This window comes from Myotis daubentonii, chromosome 7 (assembly GCF_963259705.1).
Source record: "Myotis daubentonii chromosome 7, mMyoDau2.1, whole genome shotgun sequence".
NCBI classification, from domain to species: Eukaryota; Metazoa; Chordata; class Mammalia; order Chiroptera; family Vespertilionidae; genus Myotis; species Myotis daubentonii.
Window position 1 is genome coordinate 18,031,462 of NC_081846.1, and position 15,763 is coordinate 18,047,224.

General features: G+C 39.4%; 1 protein-coding gene across 17 annotated transcripts in view; it reads right to left on the reverse strand.

Moving 5' to 3' along the window:
* Positions 1-15,763, reverse strand: part of IKZF2 (IKAROS family zinc finger 2) — a 148,081-nt gene that overhangs the window by 14,600 nt on the left and 117,718 nt on the right. For all 17 annotated transcript variants that reach the window (XM_059703045.1, XM_059703039.1, XM_059703032.1 and 14 more), the window contains one exon: positions 2,587-2,724. In XM_059703045.1, the coding sequence (XP_059559028.1) occupies positions 2,587-2,724 (138 nt within the window). The remainder of the gene's footprint in view (positions 1-2,586; positions 2,725-15,763) is intronic.

Below are 15,763 nucleotides of genomic sequence, written 5' to 3' on the forward strand. Positions count from 1 at the left end.
GACCTGGGTGCCATTTTTCTCTAGAAGACCCAAATGAAGTTAAAGAATGCTGCTCTGATTTCGGACACTTTCTCGCTAGAAGAGCCAACATGGGAAGAACATGTTTTGGGAAAGAGAGGTTAGGAAATATAACTATGCCAGATATGAAAACAAAAGAATAGTAATTAATTTCAAGGAGCTAATGGCAACCATAAGTATAGCAACTGCCATATATACCACAAGAAGACAAAAAATAATAGAGAAGATGTAACAAGATAGTAAGAGAGGGAAGGGGGTACAAATGATTTCATTGTGGCTCTGTTTAAAAGGAGACACATGCCAAGCAATGCCTATGAGACAAGGTTCATGATGAACTCTAGCAGCATTCACCTGTATTTTTCTCTCCTATAGCATTTATTAATTCCTACTTCATACATTCAATTCTCCAGCAAGTATGCTAACAATTATTATTGCAATACACCTAGAAAAATTACCACAGTAAATATCATTAATGTAACCTTAGGTGGTGAAGTCAATATCCATTATTGAACAAATATTTGGGTCTATAAATGATATCGACACCTCTCCCTCCCCCCTCCTCCTTGGCTTTGCCCCTGGTCTTCCCAGTACCTGAGGGTCTCCCTCAGCCCGCCCTCCCTTCCCCAGTGCAGTTTCAGAGCCACCTGCAAAGGGCCTTTGCCATGAAGACATAAGCAAGCTGGAAAGTGGGGCTGATGCTGAGGCTGCAGCTGCTTAGAAAAAAGTCTTTCCCCTTCCCAAAACACACCTGCTCAAACTGCTTGTCAGCACTTACTCTGTAACTGGTTAATCGGCCAACAGATAGTTAAATGTTGACTATATTCATGTATACCGATCTCCCTATAACAATATAAAGTCTTCTGGAGAGATCCCCTCTCATTCAGATGTGCATGCGACCTTGAGTTGCATAAATAACTATGATCGGAAAAGTGAATTAATAGGATCACTAATCCAAGCAAATGTCAAAACTGAAATAAGAGACCATTAAATGGTGAAAGTAGTAGAGCATGAGGTGTCTTTGGAAATCTGTGGCAAGCTTTGGCATGGCCCCAAGCCTCTCTACACTATCATCTCTCAAGCCACCTCTATAACCAATACTTCAAACAGAAATAGCGTGCTTCATAGGCAAATGAAACCTCCAATACCAAAATTAATGCCAGTAAGTAACATAACTTTAAAGGGGATTGAACATTTACTACTTCTTAATATTTAATGCCCAGAGATGTACTAGTAAAAAGAACTATTTACTGGGTGTTTATTGCACACCCAATAACATTTAATTCTCATGCCAAGCCGATGAGTAACACACTCAGACACCACATAGCCAGACCAGGTTTGCTGGACTCACACCTCTTTAACCTCTTTGCTCTGGAACCTATGCTACCCTCATAAGCCCAGGTAATCCAAGCTTACAATATCAAATTTGACAAGACTTAAAACAGAGAGGTTTTAAATTGTTTTAGTTAATAATGATAACAATATAATAAAAAATGGACTGGCAACCATGCACAGAACTAAATCTGATCCTTTATATTATATAAACTAGCCTCAAAGCAAAGACATGCTTCAATTATTCACGATAACAAAATGTTTTAACTAAAAAGAATTCCCAACAACATATAATCACTAGCTATCCAATAAACAGTTTCATAGTATTCACCATATAAAACAAACAAAAAACACACAAATAACCTTAGGGCTGTCTATAAATCACTCAATAAATATTTATACTTTAAAGGTGACTATAGCAATCTCCAATTATTCTGTTTAATATTGGCCAAATCTTTTTATATAACAGATATAAAAATACCAATAAGTTAAGATATGTATATGTTCCTGTATGGATAATAGGATAAAAAATATAATTAATAGGACAAAACAAGATGCCTCCAAATCTAAAGAAGTGAACTTAATAACTTCCTTGTGTAAGGCTGATTTACTCACATGAATTTTAGAGTTAAAACTGATAAATCTTATAGAGACTGCCTTCCATCTGCCACTGTGTATTCTGGAGACCAGGATGACTTGCTTGGGTTTTGATTTCTGTGCATGGAAGTGGTGCCTAATTTTGATCTAGTCTGTGCCCCACACTTGCAGAAAGAAAATCAATAATTTCCAAGATAATTCACAAGACATTTTGGAGAAAATTCCAATTATATCAACAATCACTTACCTAAGAGACATGTGCACATAGCTAATTACATCTTTCAGGAAGCCCATAGACTTATGTGGGACCATCTCTAGCTATTTGAATAAATAATACCTTCCTTTGGTGTCTTCAAGGTCACCTGCCATCATTATGTTAATTCAAACACTTGTTATGAGAACTAATTGGGGAGTATGACAAAAATTCAATATAGTTTGTTTGCAAAGCCTCTGTCCCAAAGCTCAAGTCTTTTCAAATGCTTAAGAAGAGAACACCATACAAAGCTAATGTGATCTAAAATTGTTTTAAACAAAGTAAGGTTTGTTTCCTTCATGCTGAAGGGTAGACAACTCTTTAACCCATACAAAACTCTAAGAGCAGTAGAGAGGGGTATGAGCACTGTGAATGCCAGTTCTACCCACCGTGGTGACTCATGACCTGGCCCGCAGCCTCCATGCTGACATTCTGGAGATAGTTGTGGCAGCGTTCCTTGTGCTCCTCCAGTGAACTGCGCTGCTTGTAGCTTCGTCCACAGTAGTTGCACTTGTGAGGTTTACCCACTGCGAAGAGACGAGGAGGTTAGTGTGCGGCCGGTCTCCTCCAAAGCAAAATTAATAGCTAGCTTCTGGTGGTGTGGAGGGAGCGTTTAGAGGCTTTTCAGACTTAAATCTCTTCCTCCTCCACACTCTTAGATAATCAAATCTCCACCAAGACTAAAAGACAGAAAGACGATAAGGCGGATCGTGCCTTCGGCGATAGGGGAAAGACTGAATCAAATTCATGCTCTGACTGTATGCTACATGATCAGCCTTCAAATTATCTGACTCTAACACTAACAGTGACTCTTACACAATTCTCTCAGCTTTGACTCATTCACAAGACAAATCAGGAATGCCCTAGATACATGACGAGAATTATCTTTTATTTTACTTTACTTTTTTGGGGGGGTGGTGGTGGTAAGGACAGAGAATCTTACTGAAGAAAACTAGAATGTGACAACTCAAAATGTCATTGTTTAATGAGAAAATTATTCATGGGTACCAAGAAGACTAAAAGGAATTCAAGTGATGAGAAAAAGTACAGATAAAAGCAAGGTTTCTCTTTTCTTTCCACCTTGGTAATAGCTATTCACACATGCAAAACTTTACAGCAGATAAAGCGTATTCTCCCACATCACCACTGTTCTTATGTTACCAAGAATTAACCTACTAGGCGCTTTCGGTCGGGATTAACAATAAGCACGGAAGCCCTCACACGGTTGGTTATACAATGATAGTAAGTAATGTTTTCCAACACACTTCACATTCAGGAAGTAACTTATTTCCTAATAGCCGGAGAGCCGTATTTCAGTATACCTGGTAAAATACTGTGATGACCACTTAAAAATAAACAAAAACACTTTACAATATTGATTAAGAAGAAAAAAACACATTTATGGAAAGAGGCATGTTTCAATGTATGACTATTCACCTGGATGTCACAGAGCACTTTGATTTTCGGTTTTGAATAGTAAGGGGGGAAAAAAAAAACATATGCCCCCAGGTGGTCTGTGCCTCGGCCTTCAGTAGTACAGGCTGAGTCAGGTCAAGAGCGCTCTTTGACTCCCATAGCACTTGCTTTGTTTTGCCCACACGACACTCCTTTTCATGGCCAAATAGAGCATTCCTGAGTCCAGCCGCCTTAACGCACCAATGCTAGACACTGGTGATAAGTGGGGTTAAGATACTGTAACAAAGCAAGATATTCATAGGTAGATAGAAGTTGCACTGTGCTGATTTTTGTTTTAAACAAAGCCTTTCGATTGCATTTGAGATACACATAAACTAAACTAAGTTGTTTCATTATTATACTTTTTTTGGTACACTATCTTAAATAAACAAGAGTTTCTAAGGCATGATTACTCATTTCTAAAAAGACTAGCCAAAGTAACTTCTATTATTCAGAACCGAGGATTTCTGAGAAGTGGAAACCAGGTAGCTGTGTATATCGTGAAGATTTGGTATCACTGTGTAAGGACTATTAAAAAATACAAAAAAACGCATTCAGTAAAAAATATTTCATGCAAATAATACAAATATATCTACATGTAATTATATTCCATGACAAGGGGCTACACATAACAAAATGCCTTTGTTTGCTGTAACTAATACTCAGCTTCGGGTTCTTTAGTGCTGTTTCTTTAGAAATAAGTGAGGGGTTTGAATGGAGAAAGTCTATCAAGCAATTAATACTTATTAAGCATATGCACTGAAATTAGTTGTCCACTATAAACTAGTTCTGTCATCTTATTCTTCCTCTTCATTATTCCTATTGCACTACATCCTATGACACCTGTGTTCTTGTGAACATAACCTACTATACTCCCCCTTATTTATATAAGCAAACTTGATACCTTCTCAACTTAACTAAAATGTACTTCCTTTTTACTCCCCCTGGCTCACAATCCTCTATAAACTCCCAATACACCCGACACGGAGAAAAAGATGACACTTTATACTGCTTTCAAGACTCACTTTATTACTCCCCTCATGTCTGAGGTCTACCCGTTTGCTTTACTTCAGCTCCTCCCATTTTGTCCTGGGCTTTAAAATGTCACTCTTGTGCTAGCCGGTTTGGCTCAGTGGATAGAGTGTCAGCCTGTGGACCAAAGGGTCCAGGGTTCAATTTCAGTCAAGGGCACATACATTGGTTGTAGGCTCCTCCCTGGTCCAGGCCTTGGTCAGAGTGTGTGCAGGAGGCAACCAATTGATGTGTTTCTCTCACATCGATATTTCTCTCTGTCTTTCCCTCTCTCCCTAAAAATCAATGGGGAAACATCCTCAGGTGAGGATTAAAAAAAACAAAACACACAAACTAAAACATCACTCTTGTCTGGCCAGCATGGTTCAGTGGTTGAGCATAGACTGATGAACCAGGAGGTCATGGTTCCATTCCTGGTCAGGGTACATGCCCAGGTTGCGAGTTCGATCCCCGGTATGAGACGTACTGGAGGCAGCCGATCAATGATCCTCTTTAACCATTGTTGTTTCTCTCTCTCTCTCCCCCTCTCCCTTCTTCTCTGAAATCAATAGAGGTATATTTAAAAATAAATCAAACATCTCTCATTCCTCTTCATCCCATCTTTGTTCTTGTTGAGTCCAAGGAATGAGAGCAAACTTTTCTAAAAACGGTAACCCCACGTTTCCTAATTCTTCAACTGCACCCCACACCAGCAATCCCCGTACCGGGTGACATGTTGGACTCTGACAGCCCATAACTATTTTACCTGCAGATTTGCTTTGGAAATGCTCCACCTTTCCCCTCTCATTTGCTATGCGTTGATGAAGAGCTTACTGGGCACCAACACTGTGATGAGGCTGGGTTGTAAAATGGAGAACAAATCTCAGGGTGGCTATCCTCATGCAACTGATAGCTGGCTGAGGGAGGCGGGCATTTAGAAAATACACAATATATGACAAATTGCGGTCGATTCTGCAGAACAAGAGAATGCTGTGCTGGTCTAACATAAGGAACTTAATTTAGTCTGCGAAGGCTGCGCAGGGAGGTCTTCCTGAGGTGGGAGCATTTAGGCTGGTAACTGAAGAACAAGCAGAAGCGAGATAGTGGGGGGAAGAGGGTGGAGTGGAAGAGAGGCCGCGTTTCAGAATTTCCCGGAACTGCCTTCATCTCTTTCTATTTGCTCTCACATTTTTAGCGCCTTCAAAGTCTAGATCATGCCCTGACAGGTCTTTTGAACACTATTTTCAAACATCATTAAGGATCCCGGCCAAATCTAATGGCACTACTACCTCCACAAGACCATTTCCTGTCATCTCTTTGATATTTCTTAAAAACCATGTCCATGAAAATATGTTTAGTATTTATTCTCTACATATGATGAGTTTATCAGTGCAATGCTTACTTATAAACTTATGAATTAACATGTAAACATGTATACTAATTGAAGAGGACCAGTATTTTGCTACTTTCATTTCTATAAATATTATTATACATTCTCCCCATCTGTAACATCTTCATTCAGATATTACCGAAGCATTTTAAAAAGTCATCAATAGCCCGGATCACTAAGTAGAGTGGACTTGAATCAATTCTAAGTCTGCCTAATTTCTTGGTCCTTATAAACTTGTGTGTGTCTTGAATCTCCTGTTTTATTTAGTGTCTGAGATCAGATGTTATTGGCTTCTCAACCTCTTCCTTCTGGGTGTCCCCAAAAATGCATACACACACTTTGAATAATTATAAAAGCAGTGTTTATTAAAGTACCTTTCATTTTCAACACTGAGCTATCAGCTGTTAAAGTGTGTATACATATTTGGGGGACACCCTGTGCCGGGGTCCAACCCCAGCGGGTCCAGGGGTCCCCAAAGGTGTGGACGGAGTCGGCGAAGAAGGAATGACACGGAGACAATGTTCTGTTGATCAGCAGCCTAGCCAGGATCTCCAGCCAGGTTCTGTACAGGTTCTCCAGCCAGGTTCAGTCACCAGGTTCTAGTCAGGTTCTCTTGCCATGTTCTATAGTCAGGTTCAGTCCAGGATCTTTTGCCATGTTCTCTCCAGTGAAGTTCTTCTGTCTCCAGGCTCCGTGTAGGTTCTGTCTTCTGAATTCTCTTCTAAGCTCTGTCTCCTGAGTTCTGTGTTCTAAGTTCTGTCTTCTGCTGTCTTGTTACATCTGTATTTATACCAGTTGATTCAATCCTATCAATCTCTAATCCAAAGGTTAGGGCGTTTCTTATCTCCATTCCAGGGAGTAAAGATTATGTAGCTTAAGCATGATTGTTCATAGTTAAAGTGATTAATTACCCGCCTGGCACTTAGTTGAGGGGTTTTATTCCCTCCCTAACTTCAGGGGGAAATCCCTACCTGGGGATTCAACCTTTCTCGGAGAGGTGACCTTGGTTAAGACACAGCGCTAAGAAGGTGAGCAAACATATTAAGAACCGTATGCCATATATGCCAGGTCCCTTGAAACAGCAAGGATGGACCGGCTCCCGGCAACCCTGGATATGAATCTCTAGATTTTGTTTCCAGTAGTCTCTTTTCCCTGAAGATCAAACCCTTGTTTCTGTGAAACATCCACATTATGCCTGGAATAATTTCCCATAGTTGTAAGCTCCCACTTGTCATTTAAACCTTTTTAAAAATGATCGTAGTGACCCCAAAGACATAGTTCTCTCCTCTGTGTTTTCACAGCATTCTGTTCATGCTCTGTTGATACATATGCTAATTACTTTGTAATTATCCATTGGGCAACTATTTATTTCCCTGATCCAAACAATGAGCTCTCATAGGCACATGGGTCATGTTTTATCCAACTGGGAATTGATAGTGCTTGTGACAGTTATTAAACATAGGAGATACTCAATATGTATTTGCTGAATGACTGAACTTGAAACTCCAAATACCTTCTAAGTACTGCCTCATAAATATTCCTCTGAAATCTAAAATTCCACATATCCATTTTAAAATTGTCTTTATTGATGTATAATTTACATAAAATAAAATCCACCCACTTGATGTGTATTTTCAAGGAGTTTAGAGTGTATAGTTGTGTAACCACCACCACAACTAAAATATAGAACCTTTCTATCACTCTATAAAAAAATCTCTCTCGCTCCTTTGCACCAATTCCCTTCCCCACACTCAGTCCATGGCAACCACAGTTCTGCTTCTGTCACTACAGTTTTGCCTTTTAAGGATTTCACATAAACTGAATCAGGCAGTATGTAGTATTTTGTGTCTGGCTTGCTTCGCTCAACATAATGATTTTGAGATTCACCCATGGTGTTGCACGTATTGATAGTTGGTTACTCTTTTATTGCTGAGCAGTATTTCATCATACGAATATACCACAGTTTGCTTATTTATTCATTAGCATGGGTTGATTCTTGTTTATGGCTATTAGGAATAAAGCTTCTATTAACATTTGCAGGCAAGCCTGTGTTTTCATTTCTTTCAATTGCGGGGTCATATGGTAGGTATCTGATTAACTTCATAACAAACTGCCTGTTTTCCAAAATGGCTATATCACTGTGCATCTCCTCAAGCAATATGTATATTAGAGTTAACAATATTCCAACATGGCATTGCCAATCCTTGTATTTTATTTTACCTGTTCCAGCAGGTATATAGTAATACAAAATGGTGTTTTTGTGTTGTCATAATATCTCATGAGACTAATCGTTTGCCATCCACATTTCACGTATTTTATTTGGTGAATTATCTGTTCAAATCTTTTGCCTTTTTTACTATGCTATTTCTAATTTTATTATTAAGTTTCAAGAGTTCTTTACTTATTCTACATACAAGTCTTTCATTAGGTATATACTTTGCAAATACTTTCTATAAGTGTGTTTTGCTTTTTAATTTTTGAGTTTCTGTTTTAATTTTGAATAAGTCCAATTTACCAATATTTTCTTCAATGTTTTGTCTTTCTTTGTGCTCTATGCAAGAGACCTTTGACTAACCAAATGTCAGGATATTTTCCTCCTTTGTTTTCTTCTAGAACTTGTATGTTTAGCTCTTATATTTAGGTCTCTGACTCATTTCAACTTAATTTTTGTATATTATGTAAGGTAAAGTCAATTGTTCTAGCTCCTTTTATAGAAATTATCTTTTTTTCTTTAAATTATCTCAGTACCTTTGTTGAAAATCAATTAATCATATATTCTGGACTCTCCATCCCACTTCATTAATCTCTATGTGTATTCTTTACCACAAAGTAGTCTTACAGTTAGTCCTCGTAAGTAATGTAGTCATCCAACTTTGTTTTTTTTTTTCAAAATTATTTTGGCTATTTTAGGTCTTTTGTACTGCCAAAAAGTTTTTTGAATCTGTCAATTTCTACAAAAATGGCTGGCTGCTAGGATTTTTATTGGGATTACACTGAACCAATAGGCCAAAATTCAGGAGAATTAACATCTTAATAGTACTGAATTGTTTAAACAATGATCATGCTATTATTACAACATTCATTTAGGCCTTCTTTAATTTTTCTCAGCAGTTTTAAATTTTTTCTTGCATATACAGAAATAAATATAAAGCTATTCAGAGTATTTCTATTTGAGGAAGCATCAATGATTTCTATGTTTCAATGAATTCCTATAGTATACTTCCATTGGTTATAGGTGTTTCAGTGATGCCCCATTTTCATTTCTGATATTGGTAAACTGAGTGTTCCTTATTAGTATTGATTAATCCTGTCTAGAGGTTTATCCATTTTATTGAACTTTTCACAGATTCAGTTTTTTATTTCATTGTTTTTTTTTCTATTATTTTGTCCTCTCTTTCATTGACCTCAGTCTTTATCATTCTTATTTTACACACTCTAGATTAAATTTGCTTTCCTTTTGTAATTTCTTAAGAAGGGGGCTTAGTTAATTAGTTTGAGATCTCTGTTTTTCTAATTAAACACTTAATACTACACATTTCCATCCAAATACCACTTCTATTTTCATGTTGATGTTTTCCTTTATATTCTTAAACATATGGAGTATATTTACAATAGCTGTTTTATCAACTTTGTGTGCTATTTTCATCATTTGGTAATTTCTAGGTCTGTTTCTATTGACTTATTTTTTTGCTGATTATGGGTAATATTTTCCACCTTCTTTGCATATTTGTTAATTTTTAAATGAGATTCTGGATATTGTGAATTTTACTTCAGTGGGTTCTAAATTTCTTTAATTTGTTGTATCTCTTTAAAGTGTATTTTTTCTGCTATGCTGTTACATTTCTTGCAATCATTTTGATCCTTTTGATATTTGCTTTTATGCTTTAAGACAGATCCAGAGCATGCTTTAATGTAAAGGTTAATTTAGCCCCAGTACTAAGATAATAACTTCTGAAGACTTTACTCGATGCCCTACATGTTACAAAATCTTTCCATACTGGCTGGTGATAATTAACTATTCCTAGTCCTGCACAAACTCCAGGAATTGTTTGACCTTATGCTTTCTGGTGTTTCTTTTCCTAAGCAGTTTCCTCATACATGTAAGTATATAACTGCCTTACGAAAGATTTCAGGGGCACTCTGCAAAACTCCAGAGCTTTTTCTGTGCAGCTACTTCCTGTCTGATACTCTGCCTCCCACTCTCTAAGCATGTAGGTCTCCCTGGATTCCTCAAGTCAGCAAGGCTGCCTCCTCTGTTTGGTTTGCTGGTCCTGAACTGTGGCCTGGACACTGCCTCCCAAAAGGAAGCTGGGGGTAATCACAGAACTCACCAGCTTTGCTTTCTTCTCTCCTGGGTCACGGTCCCACAGTGGCTATTGTTCGATGTCTAAATGCCACTGAATATACGTTGTCTGGTATTCTAGTTGTTCAAGGCAGGAGGGTCAATCTGATCCCAAATATTTCATTATGATTGGAAGCAAAAGCTATATTGTTTAATTATTTAATACCAAGAAAGTCACACTAAATTTGTAAGTTAGCCACACAGTTCAGGTAACTGAAATAAAGTTTCTTAAAAATATAATTCTAAGAATATGTAACACTAAAGATTCTAAGACATAGAAGATAACAGGGTCAGTGTTCCCAATTATCTCAAAGTTAACGTACAGTCTCTTCTTTGACATATTGTACCTCACAAAATCCAACATCTGAACCCCACAAAAAAGGAAGAACTACCAGCGCAATCTGTCAGAGACGTAGCTGCAGATTGCTGACCTCAGTAATGAATTGTACATTGAAGATGACAAAGAAAATGTGACGATCCTGAAGACTATTCAATTAAAAAGATTTGCTAGCATTAACTAGGATTATCTCCATCCGTCATTATAAGGAATTAAAAAATAAGAAATACCTGCCCCTATACGCCTAAGAACTCCATATACCTACCCAAAAGGAAAAATATATTTAAAAAGCCATAAAGAATTTTAAAGTAGGAATGTTTACCATAAATTCATAGGGAGTTATGAAGATAAATAGCACAACCATGTCTTGTTCACTTATATTTTCTTGAAATATTTGACTTTAAGAGTTATCCTAGTGAAACCTACAAAACAAATTACAATTGCACTAATATCTGTGGTAAATGTTTTATCCTTTATATAGATATATAAAGCACATCTATATAAAGACAATATATTTACCATTTACATATTTACCGTAACACATAGAGAATCAGCAACAGAGCAGTATACATATATCACATTCATTTTCCTTTAGTACCATTAAATGCACTCACTTTCCTTTATATACTTACTAGAAGCCCAGTGCATGAAAATCCATGCACTAGGTGGGGGGCACAGTGCAGGTCCGCCAGCCCGGCCTGCACCCTCTCAGGGAATGGGCCTAAGCTGCAGTCTGGCCTCCCTCTGTGGGGAGGCAACAGGTGACCGGGCAGGCCTGAGCCCCTGCAAGTGGCCGCCCCTCCTCCCCCACCGCCAACACTGGCGGCCTCCCTCTGAGGGGAGTGACCCTGGCGGACTGATCTGGGGATGGTGCTGGCTAGTGAGTGGCCAGCCCCGCCCACTCCCCCAAGGCCCCTCCACCGCTGGTCGCCAGCTGGTCACCACCACCCCGATTGCCATCCCCTCCCTATGCCCACTGGCATGTGCCTTGGCTGGCCTGGTGCCGCCTGTTTGCCAGCCCTGTCCCCTGCCAACTGGTCGTTCCACCATTTGGTTGATTTGCATATTATGCTTTTATTATATAGGATAATGCATAAAATGGAAACTTGGATATCTGATAGTACTTGGCAGTTGCTTACAGAATTATAAATTAATCTGAAGAAAGATGAGCACTGAAATGTGTAAACAACACTTAACTTTTTGCTGTTTTTAGTACCCATAAGTCATACTTTGTCTGAATTAGTGATCTGTTGTTTTATCGTATGAACCCACTATATAATTTTGATGTTCTTGATCACTATTGTTATACTGCTGCCTCAAAAAAGGTTTTGCCAATTCATATTCATCCCCTTAGCATTCACCACCTTCTAACATACTACACAATTTACTTACTTATTATGTTTGCTGTTGATTGCCTATCTCCCTTCATTAGAATGTAAGTTCTATAGAGCAGGATCTTTTTTCCCCTCACTGCTATATCTCAAGTGCCTAGAAAAATGCCTGGCATGAAGATACTCAAGAAATATGTGTTGAATGAATAAATGTCACTTCATTACTAGAGCTTTTTCAGGCTTCTTCACCTGGTACCAAGAGTTTTCAACTGGAAGAGGCCATCACCCATGTATGCTATGCCTACTTTCCAGGAGTGAGTGAAAAGAGCACTTGGAGTTACATCTAATTTCACACAAAAAATACCCAAATGTATTATTTATTTTTTTGTGATTCCCAAACTTGGAAAATATGCATGAGCTCACCTTATAGAAATGAGAACAGCTCAGTGATTTTCTGCCCTTTCCTACTATGGATTTTTTTTAGAACAAGTACATTATACCATAAGACTCGCCTCATTCAATTAATCAACATTTTTTTTTATTACCAAATATGTGCCAAGCACCATTCAAGGAGTTGGGGAATACATTAATAATACAGAGGAGGCCCACATTTCATGGAGCCTACATTAGAATGGTAGGGGTTAGGGGGTGACAGGGTAGAGACAAGCAACAGATGCATGGACAAGGAGCCATGATAACCGTAGATTGGGATGGAAGCTTTACAAGACCTTATGATAGGACCAGAAAGCCCTAGCCAATTTGGCTCAGTGGATAGAGCATCAGCTTATGAATTAAGGGTCCCAGGTTTGATTTTGGTCAAGGGCATAAAGCTCAGTTGTAGGCTCAATCCCCAGCCCTGGTCGGGGTGCATGCAGGAGTATGCAGGAGGCAACTGATTGATGTATCTCTCTCTTACATGGATGTTTCTCTCTCTTCCCTTCCACTCTCTCTAAAAACATCAATGGAAAATATCCTCTGGTGAGGATCAAAAAAAAAAAAAAAGTCAGGAAAATAGTAACTTAGAGAATGGTTTATAGAAGGACACTATCTCCAAGGAGATGGTATTTAAAGCAAATATCTGAAGGATAAGGAGGCAATCATGACAAACACTGGGGAAAGAGCTGAAGGGAAATACTTCTAGGATCATGAGTGCAAGATCCCAAGGGTTGGCAAAGAATATAAGAACCTGGGTGGCAAAGAAAGCAGAGTGAGGGTAGAGTGGTATATGACTGGACAGGTGGGCAGAACTTCCATTGGCCATGATAAACAGTTGGATTTTTTTTTCATGAGAGTGATGGAAAGCCATTAAGATATTTTAAGTGGAGGAACCACATTTTATTTATTTATTTATCCTCACCTGAGGATATTTTTCCATTGATTTTTAGAGAGAGTGGAAGAGAGAGAGAAAGGCAGAGAGAAATATGGATGTGAGAGAAACACATCGATTGGTTGCCTCCTTCACGAGCCCTGACTAGGACCCAGGCCAGGGAGGAACCTGCAACTGTGGTGCATGTCCTTGACCAGAGTCGAACCCAGGACCCTTCCATCTGCAGGCTGACGCTCTATTCACTGAGCCAAACCAGCTGGGGTAGAACCACATGTTTTAAAATGGGTTTTTAAATAACTTTCTGGCAGCTGTATAATGAATAAATTGGAAAGTAAGAGTATGGTGACTGACAGCACAGGCTATAGAGTCAGGCAAAGCGGAGTTTATATCATAGCTTTTCCTGAGTATATTGGAAATTGTATATAATACACATATATGGTTATAATAGAAAGTTTTACTCTATCAGAGCATAATTTTTAAAAAGTACTCTCACAAGGATAATTTATACTACTCTTTTTAGTTTTTATTTTATTCTAAATTTCTATATGTGATCAAGCATTATGGCACATTTTTATATTTGAGCATGATATGATCTTTAGTTTTATTATTCTGAGCACTTGTGTGTGTGTGTGTGTGTGCGCGTGCACATGTGTTTAAAATCTAATCCAAATAATACATTGTTGGAACAATATAAACAAAGAAATGAGGTGAAAATATAATCTATATATATAAAACCCTAATATGCAAATAGACCAAACAGCGAAACAACCGAACAACCGAACCAGTCACTATGACATGCGCTGACGACCAGAGAGCGTGCATGGAACATGGTGGGCGTCAGCAGTAGGTGGCAGAGCATGGAACATGGTGGGCACTGGCTGTGGCAGGATGGTGGAGCAGGTGAGGGGGGGCACCAGACCAAGGCAGGGCACCAGTTGCTGTCAGTGAGCCAAGCCTCTGGTGGTTACTGAAAATTCTTTGCTCCCACATACCGTGGTCCCGCCCGGCGCTTGCACCTACTGCCAGCGCTCACACCCGCTGCAGGTGCTGGAGCCACAGCTTGCACCCACTGCTGGTGCCCAGTGCTGGCCCCGATTGCTCAGTGCTGTCAGTGGATGCAAGCCGCGGCTACTGGCCCCGATTGTCCCTCAGGGCTTCTCCACCTCCCCCTGCTCCTGAGGGGCGATCAGAGCTGGCAGCCACCGCTTGCATCCACTGCTGGCGCCGACCCTGCTTGTAGCTGGTGCCAGAGCTGCTCGCACCCACTGCTGGTGTCTGGTGCCGGTCCTGATCACTCAGTGCCTTCAGTGGGTGCAAGAGGCTGCCGGCCCCGATCATCTCTGAGGGCTTTCCACCTGTCCCTGCTCCTGAGGGGTGATCAGGGCAGCAGCCGCCACTTGCACCTGCTGACAGCGCTGGCCCTGCTTGCACCTGCTGCTGGTGCTGGCCCCAATCGCTCTGCACCTTCAGTGTGTGGGAGCAGTGGCTGAGGTGGGGGCTTCCAGCAGAGAGGGGACTGAGGGCCTCGGCGGGGGGCGGGGGGGGGCTGGGCAGGGGTGCAGAGGATGGGCCGAGATCTGCCCCTGTGCCCACTGCAGCCTCGCAGTCCACAGTTCCTTTCAAGGTGCACAAATTCATGCACTGGGCCCCTAGTAACCTTAATAAGATAAATATTTAAATACAGGACCATACACATAATATTTAAAACTCTAGGTTGTGGATATGTTAGGTACCACTTTCCTCTTTAAATTTGCTTTAAAAATAGTGCTTGTCACAGAACAAGGGACTATTAAGTATTAGCCATTAATTTTTATTTTTATAATGAATTGAAATTTATCATCTACTAGAAAATACATATAACCACCACTGACCTCCGCTAATATTAAAAAACCAACTTTCTAGTTAATGCAAACATGTTCAACTGAAAGCGTCACAGATTCATCATTTATTCAATCGATATAGCATAAGGGATTCTGATGCAAAATATAATAAGATCTCTTATTTCAAAATGCTGGATTTAGGATCTTTCATTATCTATTTGCTTATTATCATAATATTTCTGCACAATGTAAAGGGATACCACTCTGATAGATGATATATACACCTTAAATAAAAATTTAATTTTCTCTCTCTATATTTTATATTCTTATAATGAATGATATGGGTTTTTATGTACCTCCTTTGTATGACTTTCTAACACTTGGGAGTTTACTTACAAGATCTGGCAAGATAGTACAGGTTGTGGATGAACAGGTTTCCTTGACTCACATACAAGGATCAAGTAGGGAAACAGGAGGGTGGAGGTTAGCTCACCCCCATCCCCCACCACAAAAAGCAGTGTGATGTGCCCTTTTGGACACTGAGTGAGTAATG